The 16,026-nt window shown below is 41.8% G+C and overlaps 1 protein-coding gene across 12 annotated transcripts in view; it reads right to left on the bottom strand.

Moving 5' to 3' along the window:
• PTPN13 (protein tyrosine phosphatase non-receptor type 13) overlaps window positions 1–16,026 on the bottom strand; it is a 220,297-nt gene that overhangs the window by 10,412 nt on the left and 193,859 nt on the right. For 11 of the 12 annotated variants that reach the window (XM_060187764.1, XM_060187767.1, XM_060187771.1 and 8 more), the window contains 5 exons: window positions 14,497–14,552; window positions 9,844–9,944; window positions 7,882–8,030; window positions 6,055–6,145; window positions 2,323–2,660 (listed from right to left, as the gene is read on the bottom strand). In XM_060187764.1, the coding sequence (XP_060043747.1) occupies window positions 2,323–2,660; window positions 6,055–6,145; window positions 7,882–8,030; window positions 9,844–9,944; window positions 14,497–14,552 (735 nt within the window). The remainder of the gene's footprint in view (window positions 1–2,322; window positions 2,661–6,054; window positions 6,146–7,881; window positions 8,031–9,843; window positions 9,945–14,496; window positions 14,553–16,026) is intronic. The other variant, XM_060187766.1, reaches the window with a different exon arrangement.

Below are 16,026 nucleotides of genomic sequence, written 5' to 3'. Positions count from 1 at the left end.
CACCAATAGATAGACGGATAAAGAAGATGTGCTATCATTACACAGTGGAATATTATTCAGTCACAAAAGGGGAATCTTTTCATTTTAGACAACATGGGTGGATCTTGAAGTCATTACACTAAGTGAATAAGGCAGACCTAGAAAGACAAATACTGCGTGATTTCACTTACATGTGGAATCTAATATACAGATGGGATTATAGCTAGCTCTATGGTGTCTTTGAAAGTTGCTGAGATTACAGTCAACACCCCTCTCCCAGCCCCCACTTGCAGAGGGAAGTTTCATTTGCAGTGAAGTACTGCTACAGGTATCTCTCTTTCTCTTTCCCATGTCTCTCAATTTTTCTGTCTCAAAAAAAAAAAAAAAGTGCTACCAGGGCTAGTGGATTCATTTTGCATGCACTAAGCCCCAGCACTGACACTGGTGGCATTAAAAAAAACTATCCTAAAAAGTCATGAAGGGAAAGTTCATGACACCAATAGAACTGAGCTGATAAAGACTTTGTTCCTAAGAAAGTAAAATTAGGAACACTAAAACTTCAATTAAAAAACACGACTCGGGAATCGGGCGGTAGCGCAGTGGGTTAAGCGCATGTGGTACAAACCTCAAGGACCTGCGTAAGGGTCCCGATTCGAGCCCCCGGCTCCCCACCTGCAGGGGAGTCACTTCACAGGCGGTGAAGCAGGTCTGCAAGTGTCTCTCTTTCTCTCCCCACCTCTGTCTTCCCCTCCTCTCTCCGTTTCTCTCTGTCCTATCCAACAACACAACATCAATAACAACAACAGTAATAACTACAGCAATAAAACAACCGGGGCAGCAAAAGGGAATAAATAAATAAACAAACAAACAAACAAACAAAAAACATATGACTCATAGTGGCCTAGTATTGTTGGGGGAGAAGTGTAAAAAGCAAGAGCATGTGAACATGAATAAAGAGCAGCAGCTTTACTTACTCAGGGTCTGCTCACTGACCTAATCTGAGCTGCACTGATTCAGCTGGTAGGTGGCTGCACAGGAATTATCTTCACGACAAATGTGTATGCTCCAGTTGTCCATGTAGTCTCAAATAGACTAATTTAGCTTTCTGGACAGATGACTGCTACTTAGAGATTTTTTAAAAAGCAAAACAATTTTACTGTGATTACTTAGAAGTCTGACCTTAAACAATGAGCCTCCTGCAAATAGCTTCTGTCCTTTTGTGCCATCAGTAATCAAAGAATGATAGATGCTCACACTAAAAGTGCTGTATTCTCTCGTTCTCCCTGTCTCAATTTTAAAAACACTGGTGCCTAGAAGTACTTAATTTTTTTTAAATTTGAGAGACAGAGAAGTTAACAGAAGAGGGAGAGAGGCAGAGACACACCTACAGCATAGCTTAACAATTCATGAAGTTTCCCTCTGCAGCTGGGGGCCTGATTGTATGTTCAGCAGCTTTTGAAGACACTAGAAAGCAATACTCGCTATGGTAATATAGAGTGTGTGTGTGTTGGAGTAATACAGAGGAGTGGGGGCTTCAACCCTGGTCTTTGTGCGTGGTAATGTGTTGGTATGCTTCTAAGACCTTCTGTTTTGATCATCACGTTAGGTTTGCTTGCATGCTTAACGCTGTGGTCTATTTACATAATCATTGTTTTGTTTGAGATCCGCACTGGTTTAATCCCCACTGGTTCTGGCTCTTTTTCCACTCCGCCCCCTCTCCGAGTCACATCCTGTTTTCCACCATTTAATCCCCACTGGTTCGAGCACTTTTTTACTTCTCCCCACCCCCTATTCTACATACTTCCTCTTCCTGACACTTCCGCCTCAGGAGATATAAAGGACAGGATTTTCTAATGAAGAGAGATTTGATTGATTGATTGCACTGCATCCTGCTCATCAATAAAGATTGAACTGCATTGTCAGTTCAGCCACAAGTCCCTGGTCATCTGTCTCCCGCCCGCGAAGCTATCCCGGCGGTAATGTGTAACATGTGCTCTCTACCAGATGCACTACCACCACAGTCCCCTCATATTCTTTTTACTGCAGTAGTGAGTAGTGGAGGAAACTGGTAGAGCTCATGAAGAGTCATATTTAAGCTTATGTTAGATAAAAAAGAGGAGGATGAGGGAGAGAGGGAGGGGGAGGAAGAGGGGAGGAAGAGGAGGAGGAGAAGGAGACGGAGAAGAAGGAGGAGAACAACAACAACTATAGACAGCTTCTATTAGTCCCATGGGAAAGGGAACCAAGAGCCCACTGGCTTTCATGGATGCAGTCATGGAGGGAACTCAGGACTATCCTCTGAGGAGACAAGCCTCAGGAATATGTAGGGGTTGATCCTCTTACCTGAATGTCTTCCAGGGTCATTGCCCTCATGACAAAGCCTTTCAGCTGCTGGATTTTCACCAGAGCCAGCCGGAGCCTGTCGTTGACCATGGTGGTTCTGCCCAGAGTGTTTGGCCAGTAGCGCTGGCACTTGATTTTTTCCCCTTCGACTTCTTGGGTCATCATGGCAATCACTGTGGATTTCTGCTCCCAGATCATCTGCCAGAAATCTCCAACTGTTATAGGGAGAGGCCCTTGGCAGGCGATGTAAACGAACTCCTCGCCTCCCACAGGGATCCTGACGAAGCTGGCGTTGATATAGCCCCCTTCGTCACCAAGAGGCACTCTGGTCGCATCATCTGTGAATTTCCCACCACAAAAGAGACGTATGTGTCACACTTTTCAAATAAACTAATGAATGCACAGCTATCAAGCAATTCCTCACTCACCATTGGTTCAGATCACAAACACATTCTATGTGTTTTTTTGTTTGTTTGTTTGAGCACTGCTCAGCTCTGGCTTATGGTCGTGCAGGGGATTGAATCTGAGACTTTGGAGTCTCAGACATGACAGTCTTTGCATAACCATTATGCTATATACCCCTACCCATTTTATGTTCTCAATATATCTAAGGTGTCAACTCAGTGAATTTCTGACAGGACATTTGATGTCCTTATTTAGATTTGAAGTAATTAAAATAAACATGGCAGCAGCTTAATTAGACATAGAGGAACAAACAGCCTTTCTCTGCTTCTTCCTCCTTGTCTTAGTAAGGACAACAACTGTTCAATGACAATCTCCTTCAAATATTTCATAGTTCAAAAAATAATTACAATGAAATGACTAAAATATTTACTGTGAATATGACTGGCATAAATGAACTCTTGTCCATTTTTTAAAATTTGATTCTTGTAAATAAACAGTCAAAACAATAAATGAACACGATAATAAAAAGCTCACCTTACTTTTTTTTTATTTTACTTTATTTATTATTGAATGGAGACAAGAGGGAAATTGAGAGGGGGAGGGAAAGATGGAGAGGGAGAGAGATAGACAGAGAGACACCTATAGCTCTACTTCATCACTTGTGAAGTTTCCCCCTGCAGGTGGAGACCAGGGGCCTGAAGCTGGGACCTTGTGTACTGTTGCTTAACCAGGCGTGACACTGCCCCTCAGTTTACTCTCTAGTTCCGTAAGTGAGCATTTTTGTCTTTGCCTAACTGTATTTCATATGGGTAAAACAAAAATTCAAACCAGGCCTCTCTGGTATGTATAAACCATTTTATAAATATGGAGACAGAGAAGGAGAGAGACAGAGAGATACCTGCAGCTCTGTTTCACCACTTGTGAAGCTTCCCCCCTGCAGGTGGGGACCAGGGGCTTGAACCTGGGTCCTTGTGCACTGTAATCTGAGCACTTAACCAGGTGTGCCACCAAAAAAAAAAAAAAAAAAATTTTTTCCCAGGGAGTTGGGCAGTAGTGCAGCGGGTTAAGTGCATGTCGTGCAAAGGGCAAGGACTGGTGTAAGGATCCTGGTTCAAGCCCTCAGCTCCCCACCTGCAGGGGAGTTGCTTCACAGGCAGTGAAGCAGGTATGCAGGTGTTTTTCTCTCCCCCCCATCTCCCCCTCTTCTCTCCATTTCTCTTTGTCCTATCTAACAACGATGACATCAATAACAATAATAACTACAACAACAATGAAAAAACAACAAGGGCAACAAAAAGGAAAATAAATATTAAAAAAATTTTAGAGAGAAAAAAAGACAACCAACCCTTCTTTCCCATTTTATTACTTTCTGAGAGCACCAGTCTGGCACGTGCAGTATAGGGGCTTAAACACAGGACTTCATGCGTACAAGTCCTGTACTCTACCTGCTATATCCCCTCCCTGGCTGTCAGATTTATTTATTTATTTATTTATTTATTTTTATTTTAAATATATTTTTTATATTTATTTTTATTTATTTATTCCCTTTTGTTGCCCTTGTTGTTTTTATTGTTGTAGTTATTATTGTTGTCATTGTTGTTGGATAGGACAGAGAGAAATGGAGAGGGGAGGGGGAAGACAGAGAGAGGGAGAGAAAGATAGACACCTGCAGACCTGTTTCACTGCTTGTGAAGCGACACCCCTGCAGGTGGGGAGCCAGGGCTTGAACCAGGATCCTTATGCGGGTCCTTGTGCTTAGTGCCACCTGCGCTTAACCCGCTGCGCTACAGCCCGACTCCCAGATTTATTTCTTATAGGAAATCTCCCAAATGAAGCTGTGTCTTCTGTCCTGTATGAATTCCGTTGTGCCAGTATTTACTGCATGTGCTGTAGTGTACTATAGACTGTTATCTTTGGATTGTTGCCTGTCTTTCTGGCAAAGGCAGGCAGTGTATCCTGCTGTGATCCACAGTACTAAGAAAAATATTTACAGGTGTGGCTGATGGTTAGTGTAAGTGGTTGCTAGGTGGTAATAGTCTGGCTATCTGCACATTATATATCATTAAGAAATCATGTTGATTGATGAAATAGGTAAAACGTGGGTGAAAATAATTGCTTCCCCCCCCTTCTGGTATCTGAAAAATAATTCAAAGTATCATGCAACCTAGGAGTACATATGCAGCTATTATGTAAACCAGACTTTTCTCTAAACTTCAAATGAGTGAAATAATTTACAGATATTTGGTTGTGACACATTAATGTTAAGAAACTGCTCATCTGGGGGCTGGGTGGTAGCACAGTGGGTTAAGCACACAAGAACCAGCCTAAGGATCCAGGTTTGAGCCTCCAGGTCCCCCCACCTGCAGAGAAGTCGCTTCACAGGCAGTAAAGTAGGTCTGCAGGTGTCTTTCTCTCTCTTCTCTGTCTTCCCCTTCTCTCTCGATTTCTCTCTGTCCTAACAACAATAATAACAATAACAAGGGCAACAAGATGAGAAAAATCGCCTCCAACAGCAGTGGATTAGTAATGTAGGCATCAAGCCCTAGCAATAACCCTGGAGGCAATAAAATAAAATAATAATAATAATAGAAATTGCTCATCTAGAAGCTAAGTCATTCTTTTTTTTTTTTTTTTTTTAAACTAGAGCACTGCTTAGCTCTGTTTTATGGTGGTACAGGGGATTAAACCTGGGATCGGGAGTCTGGCGGTAGTGTGCAGCGTAGCAGGTTAAGCGCACATGGCGCAAAGCGCAAGGACCGCGCAGGGATCCCAGTTTAAGCCTGGCTCCCCACCTGCAGGGAAGTCGCTTCACAGGTGGTGAAGCAGGTCTGCAGGTGTCTTATCTTTCTCTCCCCCTCTGTCTTCCCCTTCTCTCTCCATTTCTCTCTGTCCTAACAATGATGACAAAGATAATAACTACAACAATAAAACGGGCAACAAAATGGAAAATAAATAGATAAACACCCTGGGATTTTGGAGCATCAGGAATGAGAGGCTCTTTGCATAACCACTACCCTACCCCTGCACCATAACCATATTTTTTAAAAAGCCTTTAAGATGACCTATTGAGCATCACTGGTCACTTTCTAATCTGTGCTACTAAAAATACATTAATGTAGGAAAAAATATTTAAAATCCCACTGACCAGTTTTCAGAATATACAAATAATCTTGAAAAGGAATTCATACTGTATATGTAAGTTGGTTACTGATGTAAATTTCTGAGTGTATGTAAGAGAAGCATCAGAAACTGAACACAGGTGGTACATCAGTTTAAATTATACTAGCAAATCAAACTAGCATCGCATCAGGCCAGATTGGAACTTACAAGGAAGTATGTTTTTATATCGGTTCTTTCTTCTGTTTTCCTTAGTTTGTCCAACTAGACACTGATCCAGAGGTTTTAATTCTTGAAGATTCTGTAAGCAAAAGTGGATACATACTTGCTGAGATAAGCCATAACTCAGTGGAAATGGCAAATACTTTAATGAAGGGGTGGGGGAATTGGCTACTAATCAGGGCAGCCCTTGTGTGTTAAGAAATGGAGACATTCTAAAAAACAAAAACAAACAAACAAACAAAAAGAAATGGAGACATTCTCAGGGTAAAGTCCCTGGCTTTCAGCTGTAGGGGGGAAGCTTCCTAAGTGGTGGAGCTTTGCAACATGTGTCTCTGAAAGAAAAAGAGATATTCAGTCGAAGGAAATACCGCTATAATCTCAAAATTATTTTAACAGAGTGGCAGAAATGCATCTGTTTAAATATCTTCAATTTAATATTTATTTTAATTTAATTAAAAAAATTTGAAAGCCACAAAATATTGTTGAGAGAAAGTGAAGGATAATGTAAATGGAAAAACAGTTACTACTCATGGACTAGAAGACTTGATATTGTGGGCTTCTTTTTTTTTTTTTTAACTTAATATCGTTAATTTAACTTAATATAAGCTATATGCCAAAAAAAATTATAATTGGGAGGTTAATTAACAGTTTACAGATGTTGGCACATGAGTACAATTTAAAAATTTAAACCGTGGTTCAGGAGGTGGCACAATGGATAAAGCATTGAACTCTTGAGCATGAGGTCCCAAGTTCAGTCCCTGGCAGCACATGTACCAGAGTGATGTCTGGTTCTCTCTCTCTCCTCCTATCTTTCTCATAAATAAATGAATAAATAAATAAATACAAGCAAAAAAAAAAATCAAACCAGAGTACTGCTCAGCTTTGGAAACTGCTTTCTTCATTCAGATAGAGATAGAGAAACAGGGGGAGGGAGACCAGTGTCGGAGTTTCCCCTGCTGTGGTGATGCTCCCCATGAGGTGTCAGGGTTGGAACCTGGGTTGGAGACATGGTGAGGCACAGACCCTACACAGTGACACTGTAGGCTTCAGCTGAAATATGACATTTGGTGGACAATTAGGTATTTATCAAGTTCCAAAGAGGCTAAAGAGATTTATTAATGTTTTTGCTTTTATTTCCACCTGGGTTATCACTAGGAATTTGTTACTGCATGATGAATCCACTGCTCCATCCCTCCACATTTTTTTTTGGACAGAGAAAAACTGGGGGCCAGGCAGTGGTGCACCTGGCTAAGCACACACAACAGTGCACAAGGACCCAGGTTCAAGCCCCTGGTCTCTACCTGCAGGGAAAGCTTTACAAGTGGTGAAGCAGGGCTATGACTGTCTTTTTCTCTTTCCCTACCTCCCCCTTCCCTAATTTCTCTCTGTCTCTATCCAATGATAAATAAATACAAACATTAAAAAAGAGAGGAAAAAACCAAGAAGGAAGGAGGAAATAGTAAGAGGGAGAGAGAGATATTGCAGACCTGCTTTGACACTTGTGAACGTCCCCTCTGTAGGTAGTGGGCAGGGCCTCAAACCTGGGTCTCTGTGCATGGTATTGTGTGCACTCATCCGAGTGTGCCACTACCCAGCCCCTTAAAGAGACTCTTTTAAATCAAAACTACTAGGATGCTAATTTAAAAAAAAAAAAAACCCATCACTTTATATTACCAGAAGGACAAAGATGCTGCTTTCATAGCTGAAAGTAAGTCACCTAACAGGTAGAGTTGGAACATAACAGCCCTCTTTCAAAATTCCTCCTAATCCTGTATTTAACTTTGAGAGAGAGAACTCCTGGCAGAAACCACTCACCTCCAGCTCCTTGGAAGGAATTCCTTGATCCAGCAAACCCTGCAGCAGTCGAATGACTGATTTCAGACTGGCTCCAGTGTATTTACCAGAGGGAAGCACTTTGACCACGGGGAGCGCAGCAAGCTCTTCAACTGTCAGGAACAGATGGTCTAACAAGACACAGTTAATTCAGAGACATTCTTCTCAGGCTGGGGAGATAGTACAGCGGCTAAGTGCAACACACTTTCATGCCTGAGGCTTGGAGGTCTGGGGTTAGATCTCAGGCATCATCATAAGCCACAGCTGAACGATACTCTGGTTGGGGCAAGGGGACAGACTTTTTTATTTTCCCTTCTTCCAGAACTGACTTTGTTAATAAATGAACTGATTCAATTATATCAACACCTATTCACTTTTTACAAAAGTGGGTTTTAAAAATTTTTTTTGCTTTTTCCTCCCTTTTGCTGCCCTTGTTGTTTTATTGTTGTGGTAGTTATTACTGTTGTTGTTTCTGATGTCATCATTGTTGGATAGGACAGAGAGAAATGAAGAGAGGAGGGGAAGACAGAGAGGGGGAGAGAAAGGTAGATACCTGCAGACCTGCTTCACCACCTGTGAAGCGACTCCCCTGCAGGTGGGGAGCTGGGAGCTCGAACCAGGATCCTTACGCTGGTCCTTGCGCGTTGCACTACGTGCACTTAACCCACTGTGCTACTGCCCGATTTGCATGCCCAGAGCTTTTAAGGGCTCTCTTGGCTTTTATTCGCTCATAGTCACTGAGTTTCAATTATTTCTTTTTCTCTCCTCAACTCAAATGGTGGTATTCTCTTGATGCGAATTATCTGATGTTCTGATTATTTTGCATGTAAGTGAGGAAACAAATGAAGGAAGAAGCATCAGCAAGTTCCAACATAGGAGGCGGCCCAGGAAATGACCCCACCTGGCATTCAGTGCCAACACTGCTGAGAGTTGACAGCTTCCCCAAGTAAATGAAATCCTTGGGGTCTTTGGCAGTGACAACAATGTCTTCCAAGAGATAAGTGGCTAATGATTCTGCTCTATGAGAACTGCTCCCCAGAGGAACCATTACCCTGGGGACACTAATTGCTATAATTTGCCCAACTGTAACTCCAATGATGTTGAACACACAGTAAAGCATTTTGATGAAGCAGCTACAGTACAGCAATAAGAACTGTGGCACAAAGCTGAACAAGACAAGCAAGAGCCTCTACTCCTGGCTGGGGTGAAGGCTGATTGCGAATTCAGAATGGGCTTGTGTGAAACTTAGGTAAACGTCAGAGCTGGGCATGGCTGCTGGAGAAGTGCAGAATGGGTGAATGGGAGCTGGCTGGAGGAACCGACTGGGGCATCGGCACTGCTGGACAGTAACAGGGAACCTGAGTTAAAAAGGCCTCCACTCACCCTCCTGGGTCTGCTTTAGCAAATCGGACTTCGAAAGACAGGATGGACATGACTTCCATGCTTACAAAATGAGGTTGGGATTCAAGGTAATGCCTTAGCTTATTCGTGACCCAAGTTCAAATTTGGTCCCCACTGCACCAGGGGAAGCTTTGGTGCTATGGTGTTTTCTCTTTCTCTCCCTCCTTTCCATCTGGAAAGGTTGCTGATGGCCGCCAGGGGTGGAGGGTGGGTGGGGAAGTGCTCCTGAATGGAAAAATTGTGACTCTGTGTTTCTATTTAATGTGCCTACACATTTGTTTGCATGTTTTATTCTAAGCTACTGAGAATTTTAGTTGTATTTCCAAATGTCATGGTAAGAAAAAATAAAATATTATGACTGTGTAGTATCTGGTTGTATAAAGAATGTTGGTGTCTGTCTATGTGATTTAATGGCCTGTACAACACAAAGTGAGATATGCACACGGAGAAATAACATAGTCCAGAAATAATGATTTTCCCCCCATTCATTGTTCTGGTGAAAACAAACAAGACAGAAACAGCTATGAAAATCCTTGTCTTTACCAGAACCTTCATGGTTTGTTGCCTCTATTGGAAGCTCTTCACTCCCCCAAGTTACTTCATCCTCATCATCCATCTTCTTTTCTTGTGACTCTTGAATTTGACTGTGACAGCAGAGCAGGTTCATTATCATCTGAAGTCAACACATTTTATAGCCCAAACCACTTCCTGCCTTTACAACTCTGCTACTTTAAAAATGAATGACCTGAGAAGCCCTAAGTTTACTTTTCAAATTCTACTTGCAGATGTAAGTTAAACTGAGGCACAGAGTTGTCTAACAGAGAATGCATTTCTCCACTAACAGATGCCAAGCTGTTGAGCCTTGGACTGAAGTAGGACTCCTGGGAATGGGAGGGCTTCGTTTCCGCCCTTCAACATGGATGACTGACTGCAACTACATGAAAATAATCCACCCACCCAACCTCCGTCCCTCTTTCTTTTTTGTGCCCAGGAATTTATTTTTTTTTAAATTACTAAAACCATGTTGCAACAAATATTCTTGGAGAAAGGTCTTTGCACACATATGGAAATGGAATCAAGGCTTAGAAATAAAATTACTAGGTCAAAAGATATGTACCAGTTCTCTAAAGCTGTGACTACCATCTCTATAACTATAAATTAACAAGGGGAACAAAAGGGAATAAATAAATATTGAAAAAAGAGATAACTATAATTATGAGACTCACCATAGTTTTAGAGACATTCAAATAAATTATATCTAAGAGTTAGTAACATGCAAATGAATCATGTTCACAGTGTGTCCAACTGACATTCAAAGAAATTAACACTAATTTACCCTTTCTCTCCTTCCCATGCCAAACCAGAGTAAGCTGGCATCTTTATAGCACTGCTTCACTGCCTATCTTCGAAGCATCCCCCACTGCAGGTGGGGACCAGGGGCTTGAAGCTGGGTCCTTACATTCTGTAATGTGTGCACTCAACCAGGTGTACCACCACCTGGCCCTGTACGTTACTTATTCATTAACAATATTCACCCCCCTTCTCTACCTTTACTTAGTGAAAAATAGCTCCTTTTGACTGTCAGCTATTAAGAAGCAAAACTTAACATCTAGCCACTTTGTTGGTCAACAAAATATACAACATGTTTTGTGTTACCAAAAAGATCTAATTTTGTAAAAACACATTAGTATGCTGTACTAATGCACTTAACTTGCTGCGCTACCGCCCAGCCCCCAAGGGATCTTAGTATGTTGTACTAATGTAGTGCAGCTGGTCTGCTGACAGATATTTCCTTTAGGATGGAAGAACTAATATAGGCAGTTAATTAAAAGGGAAAAAAAGAAAAAAAAAAAAAGGTTGTGTCCTAGGTGAGTTCATGACTTTTTATTTCTTCTCCATTTTTAAACTGACTCTAAAGAATGAATCACCTTTACTTGCTTTTGTTTCTTTTACAATGTATGCTATGTTATGTAATGTATGTTAACTGGAACACTACCAGTCAATAAGTAAATAAATGATGAATGAACGAATTCAGTCTTTTGGGGGAAAATGTCCCTAAGGACAGGATAAGATGGCTGTGTTTAAAAATCTAATTTTATGGGAGTCGGGCGGTAGTGCAGTAGGTTAAGCGCATGTGGCGCAAAGCGCAAGGACCAATGTAAGGACCCCGGTTCGATCCCCTGGCTCCCCACCTGTATGGGAGTCACTTCACAGGTGGTGAAGCAGGTCTGCAGGTGTCTATCTTTCTCTCCTCTGTCTTCCCCTCCTCTCTCCATTTCTCTCTGTCCTACCCAACAACGACGACATCAACAACAACAACAACAACAATAATAACTACAACAACAATGAAAAACAACAAGGGCAACAAAAAGGGAAAATAAATAAGTATAAAAAAAACTCAGGTATAAAAAATGGTGACTTCATCACTTTCAGCCGATCTTGGATGGACCTTGAATAATTCATGTTAAGTGAAATAAGTCAGAAACAGAAGGTTGAATATGGGATGATCTCACTCTCAGGCAGAAGTTGAAAAACAAGATCAGAAAAGAAAACACAAGTAGAACCTGAATTGGAATTGGTGTATTGCACCAAAGTGAAAGACTCTGGGGTGGGTGGGTGGGGAAAATACAGATCCAAGAAGGATGATAGAGGACCTAGTGGGGGTTGTATTGTTATATGGAAAACTGGGAAATGTTATGCATGTACAAACTATTGTATTTACTGTCGAATGTAAAACATTAATTCCCCAATAAAGAAATTAAAAAAAATAAAAAATATCTAATTTTATATTAGACACTTTTCAAAAAAAGAAAAAAATCATGGGGGGGTTCAAAATGTTTTTTTGGGGGGGTGGGGGGGAGGTGGTGGAACACTAAGTTGAGGGCACATGTTACCTACTATGTGCAAGGACCGAGGTTCAAGCCCATGGTCCCCACCTGCAGGGGTGGAGGTGGGAAGGGAAGTTTCACGAGCAGTAAAGCAATGCTGTAGGTCTCTCTCTCCCTTGATCTCCCCCATCTATCTCAGTTTTTCTATCCAAAAAAATGAATGTTTTATATATAACTATGTGTGTGTGTGTGTGTGTGTGTGTATTATAAGGGGGGGGCTAGGCTCTAAAAATATATATATATGCTTTTGGGGTTTGGGGAGATTCTTAGTGGTTTATGCAACATACTTTCATGCTTAAGGCACCAGAGGCCCCAGGCTCAACCCCTGGCACCAGCGTAGGCAGAGCTGTGCAGTGGTTAACAGAAAAAAGTGTGTGTGTGTGTGTGTCTTATGTTCTTTGGTTTTTCTTTTCATATTAAAGAGCAACACATGCTATATAGGAAAATAAAGACATAGGAAAATGTTGCCAATAATTCTACCAGGAGAAGAATAGTCACTATCATCACTCTTGGTTCTTATCTTTTTAGATCCTGGCTCTTGCTTGCTTGCTTGCTTGCTTGCTTTCTTCTTTCTTTGAAATTATCTTTATTTATTTATTGGATAGAAAAGTCAGAAATTTAGAGAGTAGGGGAGACAGAGAGGGAAACAGAGAAACACTTGTAACACTGCTTTACCACTTGCAAATCTTTTCCCATGCAGGTGGGTGCCAGGGGCTCGAACCTGGGCCCTTGCATGCTGTAATGTGTGTGCTCAGCCAGGTGAGCCAGCAGCTGGCCCCTGCTTTTTCTTGAGGCTAAGTGAATAGTGATCTTCCTGAGCAATGTTATAACAAACACACTGTCAACAGAACTTCCTTTTAAAATGTTCAATGATGGTTCCATAAGCTACTCAATAATGCTCTATTAGAAGGGAATCAATCAATTTAAAAAACAACATCTAATGGTAGAGACTGTTCCATTCTCCAAAGGGAGGTTGGGGGGATGCATTGGATCGACCTTCTCGTGGTGCATCCCGTGAGTAACCATTTATTGGGGAAACTGACGATCCTTCCTAGCCGACTGAATCCACATGGATCCCAGTCACTTTCAAAGCCAGCAACAAGCAGACATCAGGCTCAACGTGACGCTGTTGACTGGCTACGGAAGAAGGGCAAACGCTAGAAGAAGAAGGGAGGTTGGGCAACATATTCTACCACTGGAGGAAGATGGGTCCTGGAATTTGTATAGCCTGGAATGTTCCTAGCTGTGATCACAGAATGTGAGCTCAGACCTACAGGGATGCAGAGGCTCCTGTGCAGAATATGGGCGCCAGGTCAAATCAACTAGGTTTACAGTTAACAATATTTATATACTTTCCCCATATTTGGGAGCTACTCTCTGCCCTGATGCAGCTTTCTAGTCCTTTTTCCAACTGTGGCACCATTTCCCCAGACAATACCTTCGGTCCACCTGCATGTTAGCTGTCAGACTAAGGCAGAAACTAGAAAAGTCATGGGCCCCTTGGAATGTACCTAAAATAGACCTACTAGCTTATTCCAAAATGGAGACCCCCCCCCCAAGTCTTCATCTGCAATATTCTTGCCTTTACGCTCATGATTAGTCAACAATTTGTTCTGTTTTATATCTTAACTCTTTTTCAGCCACCAGGTTCCAGATGCTACCATGATGTCAATGTGACTTCCCTGGCCAGACGACCCCACCAATGTTTCCTGGAGCTCCACCTCCCCAGGCCCCTACCCTACTAGGGAAAGAAACAGTCTGGGTATATGTATCGACCTGCCAACACCCATGTTCAGTGGGGAAGTTGAACAGAAGCCAGACCTTCCACCTTCTTTCTGCACCCCAGAATGATCCTGGGTCTATACTACCACAGGGATAAAGAATAGGAAAGCTTTAAATGGAGGGGATGGGAAATAGAGTTCTGGTAGTGGGAACTGTACCCCTCTTATCCTATTGTCTTGCCAATATTTCCATTTTATAAATAAAAAAAAAATCAACATCTAGATAGAAATCTTCAGAGCACTTTAAAAGAAAATGGGATTTCCATAAATGTTCTGAAAGTCAATTTTCTTTATTTAATTTTTAAAAAATTATCTTTATTTACTTATTTCATAGGTAGACAGAAATTGAGAGGGAATGGAGAAATAGAGAGGGAAAGAAAGAGACACCTATAGCACTGCTTCACCACTTGTGAAGCTTTCTCCCTGCAGGTAGGGACTGGGGGCTTGAACCTAGGTCCGTGTGCACTGTTAACACGTGTACTCAATCAGGTGTGCCACCATTTGGCTCCAAAAGTCAATTTTCTTACCTTTTACTTTTTACTTTTTCTTCACAATATTCTTCAGTGCCATTAATTTTGGTAGACTAGAAGGAGAAATTTAGCCCGTTGTAAAAGAAAATTTTGTTTATCTTTTAGTTTTTTCCTATTATTTTCTACATTTATTCTTATTATTCACTCTCAAACTATTAAGACACATGTGACATTCAACTTATACGTGCGGCAAACATTTTGGTGGCCCAGGAGTCTCTGAGGATTCTGTTTACTCGCCTTTACATTCACACTGATTTCAGCTTCTCATTTCTTACATAAGGGGCATGAATAGCACAGCAGCGGCAAAGTGAATGCAAGACGGACACCAGAACTCATGTTCATTTAGACAGGCATGTCTTATATATATTCCTTTTAAAAATCATTTTACCAGAGGACTAGTGGATTACAGCACAGCTGTTGACACATGAATGCAATTTCTTTTTCTTTTCTTTTTTGCCTCCAAAAAAGAAATCTTGTGGCTGGGACTCGGTGCCTGCACTACAAATCCACTGCTCCTGGTGGCCATCTTTTTTCCATTGTTGTTGTTGCTGCTGCTGTTGTAGGATAAGATGGAGAGAAATTGAGAGAGGAGGGGAAGACAGAGAGGGAGAGAGACAGACACCTGCAGACCTGCTCTACTGCTTGTGAAACGAGCCCCCTGCAGATGGGGCAGGTTTATTCTTTTGTCACCTATGGGGAGGAGGGGGGGGGGTCACTTCACAAGCTGCGAAGCAAGTCTGCAGGCATCTATTTTCTTTTTCCTTCTCGATCTTCTCCTCTTCTTTCAGTTTCTCTCTGTCCTATCTGATAAAAGGATTTTCACATGGAAAATCTCTTCCAAGGTCTGAATTCTGTGACTTCCTGCTACCTCTATAATTCACCTGATTTTCTTTTCTTTTCACTTATTAGCCTACCAGTCTTTCTCTTAGTTCTTCAAAGTCAATCCTTATCACTGTATTATTATTATTTTTTAAACTAGAGCACACTGCTCAGCTCTGGCCCATGGTAGTAAGGGGGATTCAACCTGGGACTTTGGAGCCTCTTTGCATAATCACTATGCTGTCTATACCAGCCTGAAGGTCTGTTCAAAGTTAGTGCCGCTGCCTCCTGTAGGTGGTCTGTAAACACTTAATCTAAACTAGGTTTTATTGTAGATTCTCATCTACTATAACAGCAATTTGTGGATATAGATACATATGCTTCCTGTGTCTATATACGATTAAAAGAGAAACTAGGGGAGTTGGGCAGTAGCGTCACGGGCTAAGTGCACATGACGCAAAGCGCAAGGACTGGAGTAAGGATCCTGGTTAGATGCCCAGGCTCCCCACCTACAGGAGGGGTTGCTTTACAGGTGGTGAAGCAGTTCTACAGGTGTTTTTCTCTCCCCCCTCTGTCTTCCCCTCCTCTCTCCATTTCTCTCTGTCCTATTCAATGATGACATCAATAACAACAACAATAATCACAACAAAGATAAAAAACAAAGGCAACGAAGGGGGGGGAGAGTGAGAAACCAGAATATTCCTTTGT

The sequence above is a fragment of the Erinaceus europaeus genome, chromosome 3 (assembly GCF_950295315.1).
Source record: "Erinaceus europaeus chromosome 3, mEriEur2.1, whole genome shotgun sequence".
Lineage (NCBI taxonomy): Eukaryota > Metazoa > Chordata > Mammalia > Eulipotyphla > Erinaceidae > Erinaceus > Erinaceus europaeus.
This window is presented reverse-complemented; position numbering and strand designations above follow the sequence as displayed.